The 13,555-nt window shown below is 37.9% G+C and overlaps 1 protein-coding gene and 1 pseudogene across 3 annotated transcripts in view; one reads left to right on the forward strand and one right to left on the reverse strand.

Annotated features, from left to right (window-relative positions):
- Positions 1-13,555, reverse strand: part of PNPLA8 (patatin like domain 8, phospholipase A2) — a 66,684-nt gene that overhangs the window by 23,223 nt on the left and 29,906 nt on the right. For all 3 annotated transcript variants that reach the window (XM_090287365.1, XM_090287366.1, XM_090287367.1), the window contains exon 6: positions 5,380-5,551. In XM_090287365.1, the coding sequence (XP_090143491.1) occupies positions 5,380-5,551 (172 nt within the window). The remainder of the gene's footprint in view (positions 1-5,379; positions 5,552-13,555) is intronic.
- Positions 11,387-12,923, forward strand: LOC150001794 (keratin, type II cytoskeletal 8 pseudogene; annotated as a pseudogene).

A 13,555-nucleotide genomic window follows, 5' to 3' on the forward strand; every position in this document is an offset into this window, starting at 1 on the left:
GAATTACTATTAACAGTATAGAAACTGTCCTTGGGCAGCAATTTTTTACAATTCCATCATAAGGGACTTTTATTTCACTGCAGAATTTTTTCTGATTTAAAAACCATCTTTTTTCCCCCCTGTATTGAATATAAAGACTATGCTTTTTACCAACTTGTTTCAATAAGAAAAAAACATTTTTCTAATGATTTTTTTTTCCAAATAATATTTATGTTTCTCAACTAGAATGTTAGTGAAGTCACATAAGGGAAGTATTTACAATTTTATAGTAATCTCCCTTCACAATCTTTTAATATCAATGTAAAATACTTTCCAAAACACACAAGATCTCTGTCTTTCCCAACGTGACCTATGTTTATTCTGCATGAAGATCAATGTAATTTTATTCTTCTACAGGTCTTTCACTTTACCTTTTCATAGCACTTTCACTGTAAAATTGGGGCAAAGAACCAGGGAGCATGCTGCTTTCACACCTTAAGCAAAGTTCACATTTATTTTTGTTTAAACTATGATTTTATTAACAGAACCAAAATGTGTTAGTGAATTAATTTATAAATATAAATTCACAAAAGGAAAGTCAGGAACATTGTTTATTTCAGAGAGATGTCAAGAAAAAAACAAACAAACTCATCATTTATAGATTCTGCTGATGCTATAATTAAAAGTGTCACTAAGTAACACAAAATTATTATCATAGAAAAAACCAAAAACTATAAAAATGCTCTCAATAAACAATGAGAGAAAGAAAAACAAGAGAAAAAGAACCAGAAAGCAGGTGTGGTAGATTATAATAATAATGGTCCCCAATGAATTATACTTCCTGATATCCACATCCCTGTGTGTAGTTCCTTCCCACAGAGACTCTGGGTTTGTTTGAGTGGCTCTAGTCAATGGGACAAGACAAACGTGCTGTAGCAAAACCTTTTCATTTTTATAATCTCTACTGATAATTTTAAACTTGGTCTATGTTAAGTAAAAGTTAAATCATACAGGCCCACACTAAGATACATCATAATTAAAATAACAAAGGTTAAAGACAAAGAATCTTAAAAGCATCAAAGAGAAAGAGAATTAATTACTTACAAAGGGAGCTACCATAAGTCTGTTAGCTGATTTCTCAACTTTTTTAAACCAGAAGGGATTGGCACAAAATATTCAAAGTGAGGAAAACAAGGACCTATAACCAAGATTACTCTAACCAGCTAGGCTATAATTTAGAACCAAAGGAGAAACAATGAGCTTCTCAGAAAAGAAAAAGCTAAAGGAGTTCATCACCACCAAATCAGTCTTACAAGAAATGTTAAAGGGATTTTTAAGAAGAAGGAAAAGATCAGAAATATGAATTTAAAAATGGGAATAACTACGTATCTATAAGTAATTAATTTAAATATAAATGAATTAAATGCTCCAATTAAAAGATTTATGGTGGCTGAATGGATAACAAAGCAAGATCCTTACACATGCAGTCTACAAGAGACTCACTTCAAATTGAAAGACACACACAGATTGACAGTAAAGGAATGGAAAAAAATATTCCATAAAAATGGAAACCCAAAGGAAGGGTATCAATATTTAAGGCAGAAAAAACAGACTTTACAACAAAGGCTATAACAAGAAACAAAGAAGGACCTAGCAATTCCACTTCTGGGAAGTTATCTGAAGAAATCCAAAACACTAATTTAAAAAGACATATGCATTCAAGTTCATTGCAGCATTATTTACAACAGCCAAAGTATGAAAGCAACCTGAGTGTCCATCAACAGATAAGTAGATAAAGAAGTGGTGCATATATACAATGTAATATGTCGTCGTCGTCGGCAGCCGTCCGTCTCGAGAGACGATGGTGTAGCTTCTTAAGAGTCTATCTGCACCGCCGAGAATGGCTGTGCAGTCCAATTCGGGAGTGACACGGTATCTGTCTCCTCCCGTGTTGAATCGACATCTTGCGATGACGCTGGAGTGTCCTCTCCAGTGAAGCTGAAGCTACAGAGCCTGGGCAGGGTGATATGGAGGATCTGCTGTTGCCCATGCAGCAGACCCCCCCTCTCTTCGCAGCTGAAGGATCCAAGGGAAAGACGGAGTCAATACAGCTTGGCTTCAGGTGCGCCGCAGGAGTTGCCAGTGTTGACTACAACGTCAAACCGCCTTAGGGACTCTGGCTCCGGATTTTCTGTCGGGGTTTACTCCCTTAGCCTTTCCCCTGAAGAGGTATGCCGCAAGGCAGCGGAGGTTTTTTGGAATCAGAGTTTTCCTTCTCTGATGTGCCCTGACTGGAAGATCGAACCAGCGACACTTAGCTCGCAGGCCGACGCTCAATCCACTGAGCCAAACCAGCCAGGGAATGTAATATGACTCAGCCATAAAAAAGAATGAAATCTTGCCATCTGCAGCAGCACAGATGGGCGTAGAAGGCACTGTGCTGAGTGAAATAAGTCAGAGAAAGACAACTGTCATATGATTTCACTTATATGTGGAATCTTAAAAAAATATAATAAAACTGAAAAAATCATACACTACAAGGTGTACGATTTGTTTTAATGAGCCCAATGATAAATTGGATTACTAAGTTTAAACTTAACTGTTTTACAATTCTAGACTTGTGGCTTTTTTTCTTGGTTTGTTTTTGCTTTTATTTCTATGCTGTGCTAGTTTACCATGTAGCAACTGCATTTAACAATAAGGACTGGGAAGATTGTTATGGATGTAATGTCAATTACAGTTTGTGATAGTAATTCTCTCCAGTTCTCAGTGATTTAAATATGACCGACCCTTCTTCTATACTTTGTCACAAAAAGCGGGTTTTCCAGGTGACTATTTTAGTGCATATCAAAAAGAATTTATGATGTGTAACTGTTGATTCACTTTGATTAAAAACAAACAAAAATATATATAGCAGCAAAAATAAAATAAAATATAATAAAATAAAATAAGGCTTGATAAGTACTATTGTCTGGGGCTTGCCTTCTGGGAACTCTGAGACCACCCTTATGAGATAAAAGTCCAAGATGAGAGTGACCATGCGGAGAGAGAGACAAGCTGTCCCAGCCATCTCAGCTGAGCAGCTGACTGCCAACAGCCATGTGAGTGAGCTTATTAGACAAGAATAGAAGAAACACCCTCAAACCACAGAAGCATGAGACTAACTTATCATTCTAAAAACACCAAGTTTTAGAGTGGTGTGTTTTATAGCAAAGGTTGAGTTGAAAAGTTGAAAAAGGAAAAAACAACTGATCACACTTAGAAAGTTTATCAATGATGTGATTAGAAATAACAAAGTCTTTGAAGGAGTATCAATGAAATAGCAATATGCAAACACATAAAGGTATTCTAATGAGTAACAAAAGAAAAAAACATGTCATAGCACAGAGGCTGGTTTTATGGTAAATTTTCAAATCTTCATTTAAAAATTTTCTGCCAGTACTATGACTTCATGATGAGAAATAATACAATTTTTTTTTGCTAGACACAAAAGAAAACCTAAAAATAAGCAACAAACAACATTAATAAATGTTTAGATCACTCAACTGGGAAGATGCCATTACTGTATTCCAAATATAACTGCTATAATTCATATAATTTCAATCAAAATACAAGTGTGATTTCTTAAAAATAAATAAGAGTAACCTAAGATTAACTCTGGAGATAAAATGAAAATAGACCACATATTTGTGAAAATCAATATAAAAACATTATGGAATGGATCAATAATTAAACAATGAATTTGGACTGAAAATGTTAAAATCAATAAAAAAAAAGATTGAACATAGACTCTAATGTAGATAAGAACTTAAAATATGACACATTTGGTGCTTCAAATCAGTGGAATAAAAACAAAAGAAAAGTACTTGATAATAGCTAAGAGGCATTTGAATTAACACTGGAGTAAAAAATTAAGTCTGATCCCTTACAATATACATCAAAATAAATTTCAGATGACAAGAATTAAAAACAAAATTAATTAAACCTTACCACTAGAAAATAATAAAGATGTACTTCATTTTTATGTAAAAACACCTCCCTAAACTTGAAAGTAAAGTTAAAAAAGATTTGACTAAAGATTTTAAATTCCTCAAACATTAAAAAATATTAATTAAAAACACAATCAATATATAAATGTTTAATATACTTACAATATATGATGAATACCCTGAGAGGAAATGAGAAAATTTTATGCCCTTGAAATCCACCAAAAGAAAAATATATGTATATAATAAAAAAACAAAAATTTTTCCAACTCATCAATAATCCAAGTCATAACATTTTTCAAACACCAGTTTAAAAATCTCTCAAACTGACAGTTTTAAAATTAAAATGTTTGATGAAAATAAAAACTGATGCTGATGGGTGAGTAAATTAAGTCAACTGTTTTGAAGAACAATTCATACATACTTATTATATTTATATATATTTACATAATATATATATCATATATCTAATAATTTTTAAAACATATTTTCTGACCCAATTCACTCTAGAGATTTACTTTAAAGATCAATCCAAGATTTAAGTACAGATGTAGGATGTCCACTTAAACTTTATTTGGAACTGTAAATGTCTCTAAAGTAGCCTTCTTTTCCAATAGGGAATTGGTTAAATAAAAAATAGTACATCGATTAAATAGGAAAGTGAACAACCATTAAAACATACCTCAGAAAACAATGACACAGAAAATCATTCATAATAAAATGCTACAGTAAAAATGCAGGATCAAAATCACATGTTCATTATCATCCCAATTTTGTGAAGGTTATTAAGCACATGTACATTCACAACCCCATACACACATACACGTATTTATCTGTAAGAAACTCTTTAAAAAAAGTACCTAACCATGTTAATAGTGTGATTTTACATTACTTTCAATGCTTTCTTCATATGTTCTCTATTTCCTATATGATTATTTTTAAAACACATTAGTATTGGCCTAATAATTATGCATCTTATAAACTGACCGATATTACAAGGTTTATAGCTCTAAATATTAAGATTGTGGATAATTTTAAGTTTCTACTTAATGCTTCAATTTTTGGAAAGTGGATATTATAGTTTTGTTGTGCTTTGAAAAAATGTTTAAAAATTAATGACTTCTGAGGAAGACTAACATGATAAATAAAAACAATATGATGCAGACATCGTCTATATACAATATGGTCTCAATTTTTAAATGGTAATTGCAACTTTTACATGCAGATCTCACACATACGAACCCAAGAAAATAGTGACTAGAATAGATTCACCAAATATTAACTGTGATTATCTCTAACTAGTGGGATCAATAATTTGATATTCTTCCTGATATTTTTCAGCATTTTTCTAATTATAATATGCAATATTACCCAGATAATCAATATGTCTTTAAAAACAATAATTATAACTTACTTAAGAATATTTTCCCATGTTTGACTGTCATAAAATGCATGGCTCCAACTCATTTTGACTGTTCCAACGATAAAGTTTTGTGAAAACACATCTGTTCCTAATTTTCGGTAAAGTTCCTCACATTCATCCAGAGGCATATGAAATAATCCCAACATGAATGCTAATATAGCACCTGAAAGAAAAAATCTTTAGTTTTTGTCAGTGTTGATGTTAAGAGTTGTTTTACCTTACATCAAATCATATATAATTAAGATACTGTGGTAGAAAATGTCCTTTCTAACCTTAACAAATTCCTTAGTTTCAGTCACAGAACACACTATATTTGATAACTTTCCAATTCATTAACATAATTGCTCCTGCAGTTTGGTCCTGGGAACTAATGTAATTAAAGAAATTAGGTCTTTGGGATGTCCTTTTAAATGGCAGATTTCTTATCCTACCTGCAATTGGTAGGACACACTGCCACCTAGTGTACCTAATTGGCCTAACCCTGAACTAACAAGAAAATTTGGAGAAAGGTTAAGTGGGGTGGGGAGACAGTTGGACAAGGCAAAGACCAGTACAGCAAACATCAATGCTTACTTTGAGATTACGAAGAAAGAGAAAACTTAAAATCACTATCATACTGTATTTTACATATTTTATGTATTTTATTATATTTAGTCTTATTCTAGTAAAAGGTAAGACAACTTATATTTTAAAACACAATGTTGGCATAATTATATAAAAGATGTATTATTTTTCAATTTGTAGAAAAGTTGTAATTAACACAAAAAATAACTTACCAAAAAGTCAAGTTTCTTTCCTTTCATGCAGACTACTATATACATAAGCAGATATTTAAAAAAACTGAATTTTATTGAAATGGTAAGGATATCACACTTGTATTAAGTATGTATTTATTAACTATAGAAGTTATAAGTTAAAATTTCTACATTAGAATATACAAATAGAAAAAAGAAAATTTGTAATTACAGAATTATAAATTAAGTTTAACATAAGCTAGAAAATAATGCAAAAGATATATTGTGATTAATACAGAAATGTACATATTACGTAAACTATATTGTTATCCATGGGTGAATCTTTGTGACCTACAATTCTCTTTACCGAGCACCCACCTACAAAGAATAGTGTCAAAGCAAGAAGCTACCTTGTAGATACGTTTAAATGTTTGAATTGCTAGGACCATTCTAAAATGTAAAAGAAAGTCAAGGTAATAACTCCAAAAAAAAGTACGAAAGAAACTCTATTCCTAAAAAATGTCTCTTCAAGAAAAGTATTCAGAGAAGAGAATATGGCGGAGGAGTGAGGGGTGGCTGCGCTCTTTGGCTCTCGAGACCCATCTGTAGTTTGGACTAATTGCAGACAGAAAATCTCAGTGAGCAGCTGGACACTGGCAGGAGTCGAGCCTTGGCACTGCTGGATTAGAGAAAACCATCTGGGAACGACCTGTTTGGTGAGGATAGCAGAGGAAAAAGACTGAGACGGGATTTCTGACTGGGTTGGCTCCTCGAACTGCAGCTGGAAGTGCACAAAGACTTTTTGGCAAACCCAGGCTTCCCCAGAGAGGAATCAGGAGGAGAGTGGACCTCTGCCCGCTGGCAGAGCCAGGAGTGGGCCAGGTGGCATCTGGCGCTGAAAGATAAGAAACAGTGTACTTCTGTGCATGTGAGAACATGATTTTCCTTTATGTTTTTCTCTTGTGTACTGTGGAGACGGGAGGAAAGGTCAGGGGTGATAGGACATTCTTGAGGAGCACAGGCGCAGAAGTGCACTCACCCACTCCCCAACCCTCCCCTTGGGTCGCGGGGGCAATGCATGCACAGGGAAGTGCCCTCATCCGCTGGCCCAGGTGCGCAGCCAGGTTGCTGGCCGTGCGTCCGGGTGCCCCTCGGACACACCCCAACAGACATAAGATCAGTGCCCCAACGGGCGCAGGGAGGGCCCTCTGGGCACACAGAAGACCCTGTGCAGACACCCCTGGCCAGCCCCAATGGGCACCAGGCTGGAACACAGACCACTTGCGCGGGCTCTGCTTGTGCCTGCCCAGGCAGGTGCGGTAACGGCGGGCGTCTGCAGCGCGGGAACAGTGGGCGGCGGTGACTCACAGACGCTCACTTACACTGAGCACAAGTGTCTGAGGCACCGCCCCAAAGGGCGAGAGACCAACTCCCGGGGCGGGGCTCGGCAGGCCTGAGGCTAGTGCACAGGCCACCATGTATGCGACGTGCACGTACTCACAAGTACCCTGGCCGGCTCCAAAAGGAGCCAAACTAAAGCACCGGCCAGCTCGGGTGTGCGGAAGTAACCCGGGTGCCCGACTAACACTGCACGCAGGTGTACACCGCTGCCGCCAGGATCAGTAACCTCTGGCCCACCTCATTAGACCAGCTGTGAATCCAGAAAAAGAAGACGACACACAAAGGCTGAACTGAGTAAAAACTTTCCTTTTGTATTTTTTAAAAATTTTTATTTCTATTTTAGTTTATTTTAATTTTTTTAATTTCTTATTTTTAATTTTTACTTTTATTTAAAACAAAAATTTTTTAAACTGTCTCTTTAATTTGTTTCATACCATCTCTACTTCTCATCCTTCCTCTTTAATTTTTGTCTGTTTTGTTTAGCCTCCCTTTCACACTAAATAAATAGAATATAACTACTATATAAATCTAACACTATACAATTCCACTTTCTTACTATATTCTGTATTCTTCCCTCTTTTTCTTTTATTATTATTAACATACAATGTAAATACTACCTACTGTCTTGCATAGTCTCGACACTACTTGCTACTATTATTAATCTATCATCCCCTCTCTCAAACATCATATTTTCCCTCTTTAAAAACAACTCTTATCTATTCTTCCTATAGTATAAAAGCCCTAATCTTTACATTTATATTAATACTGGCTCATTTGCTGACGATAGCGGGATAGAGGGTGGGGGATATTTTTGAGGGTTTGGATTTCCTGCCTGGGCTGTGTGTTTATGTTTTTAACAGCATCTCCACAAAAGAACTCAAGACAAAGTGGACAGCGTGTCTCTCAATCAGCTAGCCAGAGGGAAGATCCTACCAAAGAGCATCTGAAATATAACCACACAGCATAAACAAATGACATAAAGGGTAACCCAAGAACATCAGGCTCAGGAGATCAAAGAGACTGTGCCACTGAAACTACCAGATCTCCTATAAAGAATCTCATACCACAAAGGTGGGAAGTCAAAGCAGACAAATCCAAAAAACAAAAACAAACAAGAAGAATCTAACATGGAAAGACGCAGAAACAGCCTCTCAAAGAAAAGAGAAGAGGAATCCCCAGAAACAGAGGTAGATGGAATAGACATAGCCCAAATGTCAGACATGGAATTCAAAACAATGGTGGTGAAGAAGCTCAATATACTCGACAACCTAAAAAACAACTATGAAAACCTCCAAGGAAGTTACCAGCAGCTCCAAGAAAATTACAGGGAACTTACGGATAACTGCACCAGCATAAAAAAGGACATAGAAACTATTAACAACAACCAGGAAGAAATGAAGAATACAATCTCTGAACTGAAAAACATAGTAGAATCAATCAAAAGCAGGCTAAACGAAGCAAAGGATCGGATCAGTGAGTTAGAGGACAATGTAGAAAAAAATTCCCAGACAATACAACAAAATGAAAGATTGAAAAAATATGAAGAAGATGTAAGGGAATTACAGAATGGCATGAGAAAAAAATAATATCAGGATCATTGGAATAAAAGACAGAGAAGAAGAGGAACGAGGAATAGAAAAGCTGAAAGAAGTAATGACAGAAAACTTTCCCAACCTGATGAGAGAAAAAGTTATGCAAGTTCAAGAAACAGGGAGAGTCCCAATGAAGAGGAACTCCCCAAAACCCACTCCAAGGCACATGATAATTAAAATGGCAACATTCAAAGACAAAAAGAGAATCCTAAAAGCAGCAAGAGAAAAACAGCAAATAACATACACGGGAGCTCCGATAAAGCTATCGACCCATTTCTCAACAGAAACACTACAAGCCAGAAGGGAATGGTCAAAAATATTTCAAGCAATGAAAACCAAAGGCCTACAACCAAGAATACACTACTCAGCAAGGCTCTCATCCAAACTGGAAGGTGAAATAAGGAGTTTCCCAGACAAAGGAAGACTAAAAGAATACATCACCAAACCAGCATTGCAAGAGATGCTAAAGGGAATGTTTTAAGAAAAAGAAGGAAAAAAGAGAGGAACACACAGGTACAAAGGGAAATGAATAAATACCTGTCAATAACAACCTTAAATATAAATGGATTAAATGCTCCAATTAAAAGACATGGGTAACAGAATGGTTAAGAAAACAGGACCCACATATTTACTGTCTACAAGAAACACGCCTCAAAACAAAAGATTTACATAGACTGAAAGTAAAGGGATATAAAAAAGTATTCCAACCTAACGGACATGAAAAAAAAGCTGGGGTAGCAGTACTCTTATCAGAAAAAACGGATTTCAAAGCAAGGGCAATAAAAAGAGATAAAGAAGGACATTTCATAATACTTAAAGGAACAATCCATCAGGAAGATATAACACTGATAAACATATATGCACCCAACATAGGAGCACCCAAATATATAAAGAAAATACTAGAAGACCACAAGAAGGATATTAACAGCAACACACTCATAGTTGGGGACTAACACTCCATTAGCAACAACAGACAGATCTTTGAAGCAAAGAAACACCAAGGATATACAGGCATTGAACAACACACTAAACCACATGAACTTAAGTGATATATATAGAACTTTTCACCCCAAAGAAGCAAAATATACATTCTTTTCAAATGCACATGGGACATTTTCAAAGATAGACCATATAATAGGACACAAAAAAAGCCTCAAAAAATTCAAGAAAATTGAAATCATATCAAGCATCTTTTCAGATCATAATGCCTTGAAACTAAAAGTCAACCTCAGTGAAAAATATCAAAGACATCCAAACTCATGGGGAATGAATAACATGCTATTAAATAATGAATGGGTTAACAATGACATCAAAGAAGAAATCAAGAAATCTCTGGAAACTAATGATAATGAACACACAACAGTTCAAAACATATGGGACACAGCAAAAGCAGTCCTAAGAGGGAAGTTCATAGCAATACAGGCATATCTGAAAAGAAGAGAAGAATCTCAAATAAAAAATCTAACCCTAAAGCTACAAGAACTAGAACAACAACAACAAACAAAGCCTAGGGCAAGAAGAAGGAAGGAAATCATCAAGATCAGAGCAGAATTAAATGACATAAGAGACTAAACAAACAATTCAAAAGATCAACAAAACTAGGAGCTGGTTCTTTGAAAAAATAAACAAAATCGACAAGCCTCTAGCCAGGCTCAACAAGAAAAAAAGAGAGAAGACACAAATAAACAAAATCAGAAATGAAAGAGGAGAAATCATGACTGATACCACAGAAATACAAAGGATTGTAAGAAATCACTACAAACAATGGTATGGCAAGAAATTTGACGACCTAGAAGAAAAGGACAAATTTCTAGAAACATATAACCTTCCAAAACTGAATCAAGAAGAAGTAGAAAGTCTCGACAGACCAATAACAAAGAAGGAAATTGAAACAGTAATAAAAAATCTCCCAGCACACAAAAGCCCTGGACCGGATGGCTTCACAGGCGAATTTTACAAAACATGTAGGGAAAAACTAACTCCTACCCTCCTCAAACTATTCCAAAAAATCCAAGAAGAGGGAAAAAATCCCAAACTCTTTCTATGAAGCCAGTATTACCCTAATTCCAAATCCAGTTCAAGACACAACAAAGAAAGAAAACTATAGGCCAATATCACTGATGAACATAAATGCTGAAATCCTCAACAAAATATTGGCAAACAGGATCCAGCAATACATCAAAAAGATCATACACCATGATCAAGTGGAATTCATCCCAGGGATGCAAGGATGGTTTAATATTCGCAAATCAATAAATATAACACAAGCAGCTTTTTGGCTCCTTCTTGAACCTCTGTCTGGTTTGGCCTTCTTGCCTCCACTCCAGCCTCCACCATGTCCACAAGGATGACCCAGAAGACCACCTACAAAGTGTCCACCTCTGGCACCCAGGCCTTCAGCAGCCGCTCATACTCGAGTGGGCCCAGCATCAGCTCCTCGGCCTTTTCCCGGGTGGGCAGCGCCTACTGGGTTGGCCAGGGCGCCAACATGAATCTGGCTGGAGGTTTCGGCGGAGCGGGGAGTATAGGGTCCATCAAAGCCGTCCAAGTGAACCAGAGCCTGCTCAGCCCCCTGAAGCTGGAGGTGGACCCCAACATCCAGGCCATGCGCAACCAGGAGAAGGAGCAGATCAAGACCCTCAACAACAAGTTTGCTTCCTTTATCGATAAGGTGCGGAGCCTGGAGCAGCAGAATAAGATTCTGGAGACCAAGTGGACTCTTCTGCAGCAGCAGAAGACGACTCGCAGTAACATGGACAATATGTTCGAGAACTACATCAACAACCTTCGGCGGCAGCTGGAAACACTGTCCCAAGAGAAACTGAGACTGGAGGCGGAGTTCGGCAACATGCAGGGCATGGTGGAGGACTTGAAGAATAAGTATGAGGATGAGATCAACAAGCGCACAGAGATGTAGAATGAATTTGTCCTCATCAAGAAGGATGTGGATGTAGCTTACATGAACAAGGTAGAGCTGGAGTCCCGCCTGGAAGGACTGACCGATGAGATCAACTTCTACAGGCAGCTATATGAAGAGGAGATTCGTGAGCTGCAGTCCCAGATCTCCGACACGTCCGTGGTGCTGTCCATGGACAACAGCCGCTCCCTGGACCTGGACAGCATCATTGCCGAGGTCAAGGCCCAGTACGAAGAGATTGCCAACCACAGCCGGGCTGAGGCTGAGACCATGTACCAGATCAAGTATGAAGAGCTGCAGACATTGGCTGGGAAGCATGGGGATGACCTGCATCGCACCAAGACGGAGATTTCTGAGATGAATCGGAGCATCAGCCGCATCCAGGCTGAGATTGATGGCCTCAAAGGCCAGAGGGCTGCCCTGGAGGCCTCCATCGCTGACACTGAGCAGCGTGGTGAGCTGGCCGTCAAGGATGCTCAGGCCAAGGTGGCTGAGCTGGAAGCTGCTCTGAGAACCGTGAAGCAGGACATGGCCCGGAACCTGCGTGAATACCCAGAGCTCATGAACGTCAAGCTGGCCCTGGACGTTGAGATCACCACCTACCGCAAGCTGCTGGAGGGCGAGGAGAGCCGGCTGAAGTCTGGGATGCAGAACATGAGTATCCGTACCAAGACCACCAGCGGCTACTCAGGTGCGCTGAGCCCAGTTTATAGCAACCTCAACTACGGCATGGGCTTCCAGGCCAGCTTGGGCTCTGGCGGGAGCTCTGGCTCCTTCAGCCGCACCAGCTCCAGCTCTTCCAAGATGGTGGTTGCGAAGAAGATTGAGACCCGCGATGAGAAGCTGGTGTCTGAGTCATCTGATGTCCTGCCCAAGTGAATGACTGCTGCTGACGGGAGGTCCTCCGAGCTGCTGCGCAGGGGGGTGGAGGGCACAGGAGGCCCACCTGAAGCTCAGCCCCACCCAGTTCTCAGCTCACCCTTGGGGTGGGGGAAGTTTACTGCCTTTTCCCCATGTCCCTGACTAGAAACCAAATCAAGTGTTTTCCTTTTTCCCCAAAATAAAGTTTCACCTGGCTCTGCCAAAAAAAAAATAAATATAACACATCACCTAAACAAAATGAAAGACAAAAATCACATGATCGTATCAGTAGATGCAGAAAAAGCATTTGATGAAGTACAACATCCATTTATGATGAAAACACACAGCAAAATGGGAATAGAGAGAGCATACGTTAACATAATTAAGGCTATATATGAGAAACCTGAAGCCAACATCATACTCAATGGACAAAAACTGAAAGCATTCCCCCTGATATCAAGAACAAGACAAGGATGTCCACTATCTCCACTCCTATTCAATATAGTGTTGGAAGTCCTAGCCACAGCAATAAGACAAGAAAAAGAAATAAAAGGCATCCAAATTGGGAAAGAAGAAGGAAAACTATCATTATATGCAGATGACATGATAGTATACATAGAAAACCCTATAAACTCCACTAAAAGACTACTCGATATAATAAG

Source organism: Furipterus horrens, unplaced genomic scaffold (assembly GCF_987537825.1).
Source record: "Furipterus horrens unplaced genomic scaffold, mFurHor1.1.pri manual_scaffold_9, whole genome shotgun sequence".
NCBI classification, from domain to species: Eukaryota; Metazoa; Chordata; class Mammalia; order Chiroptera; family Furipteridae; genus Furipterus; species Furipterus horrens.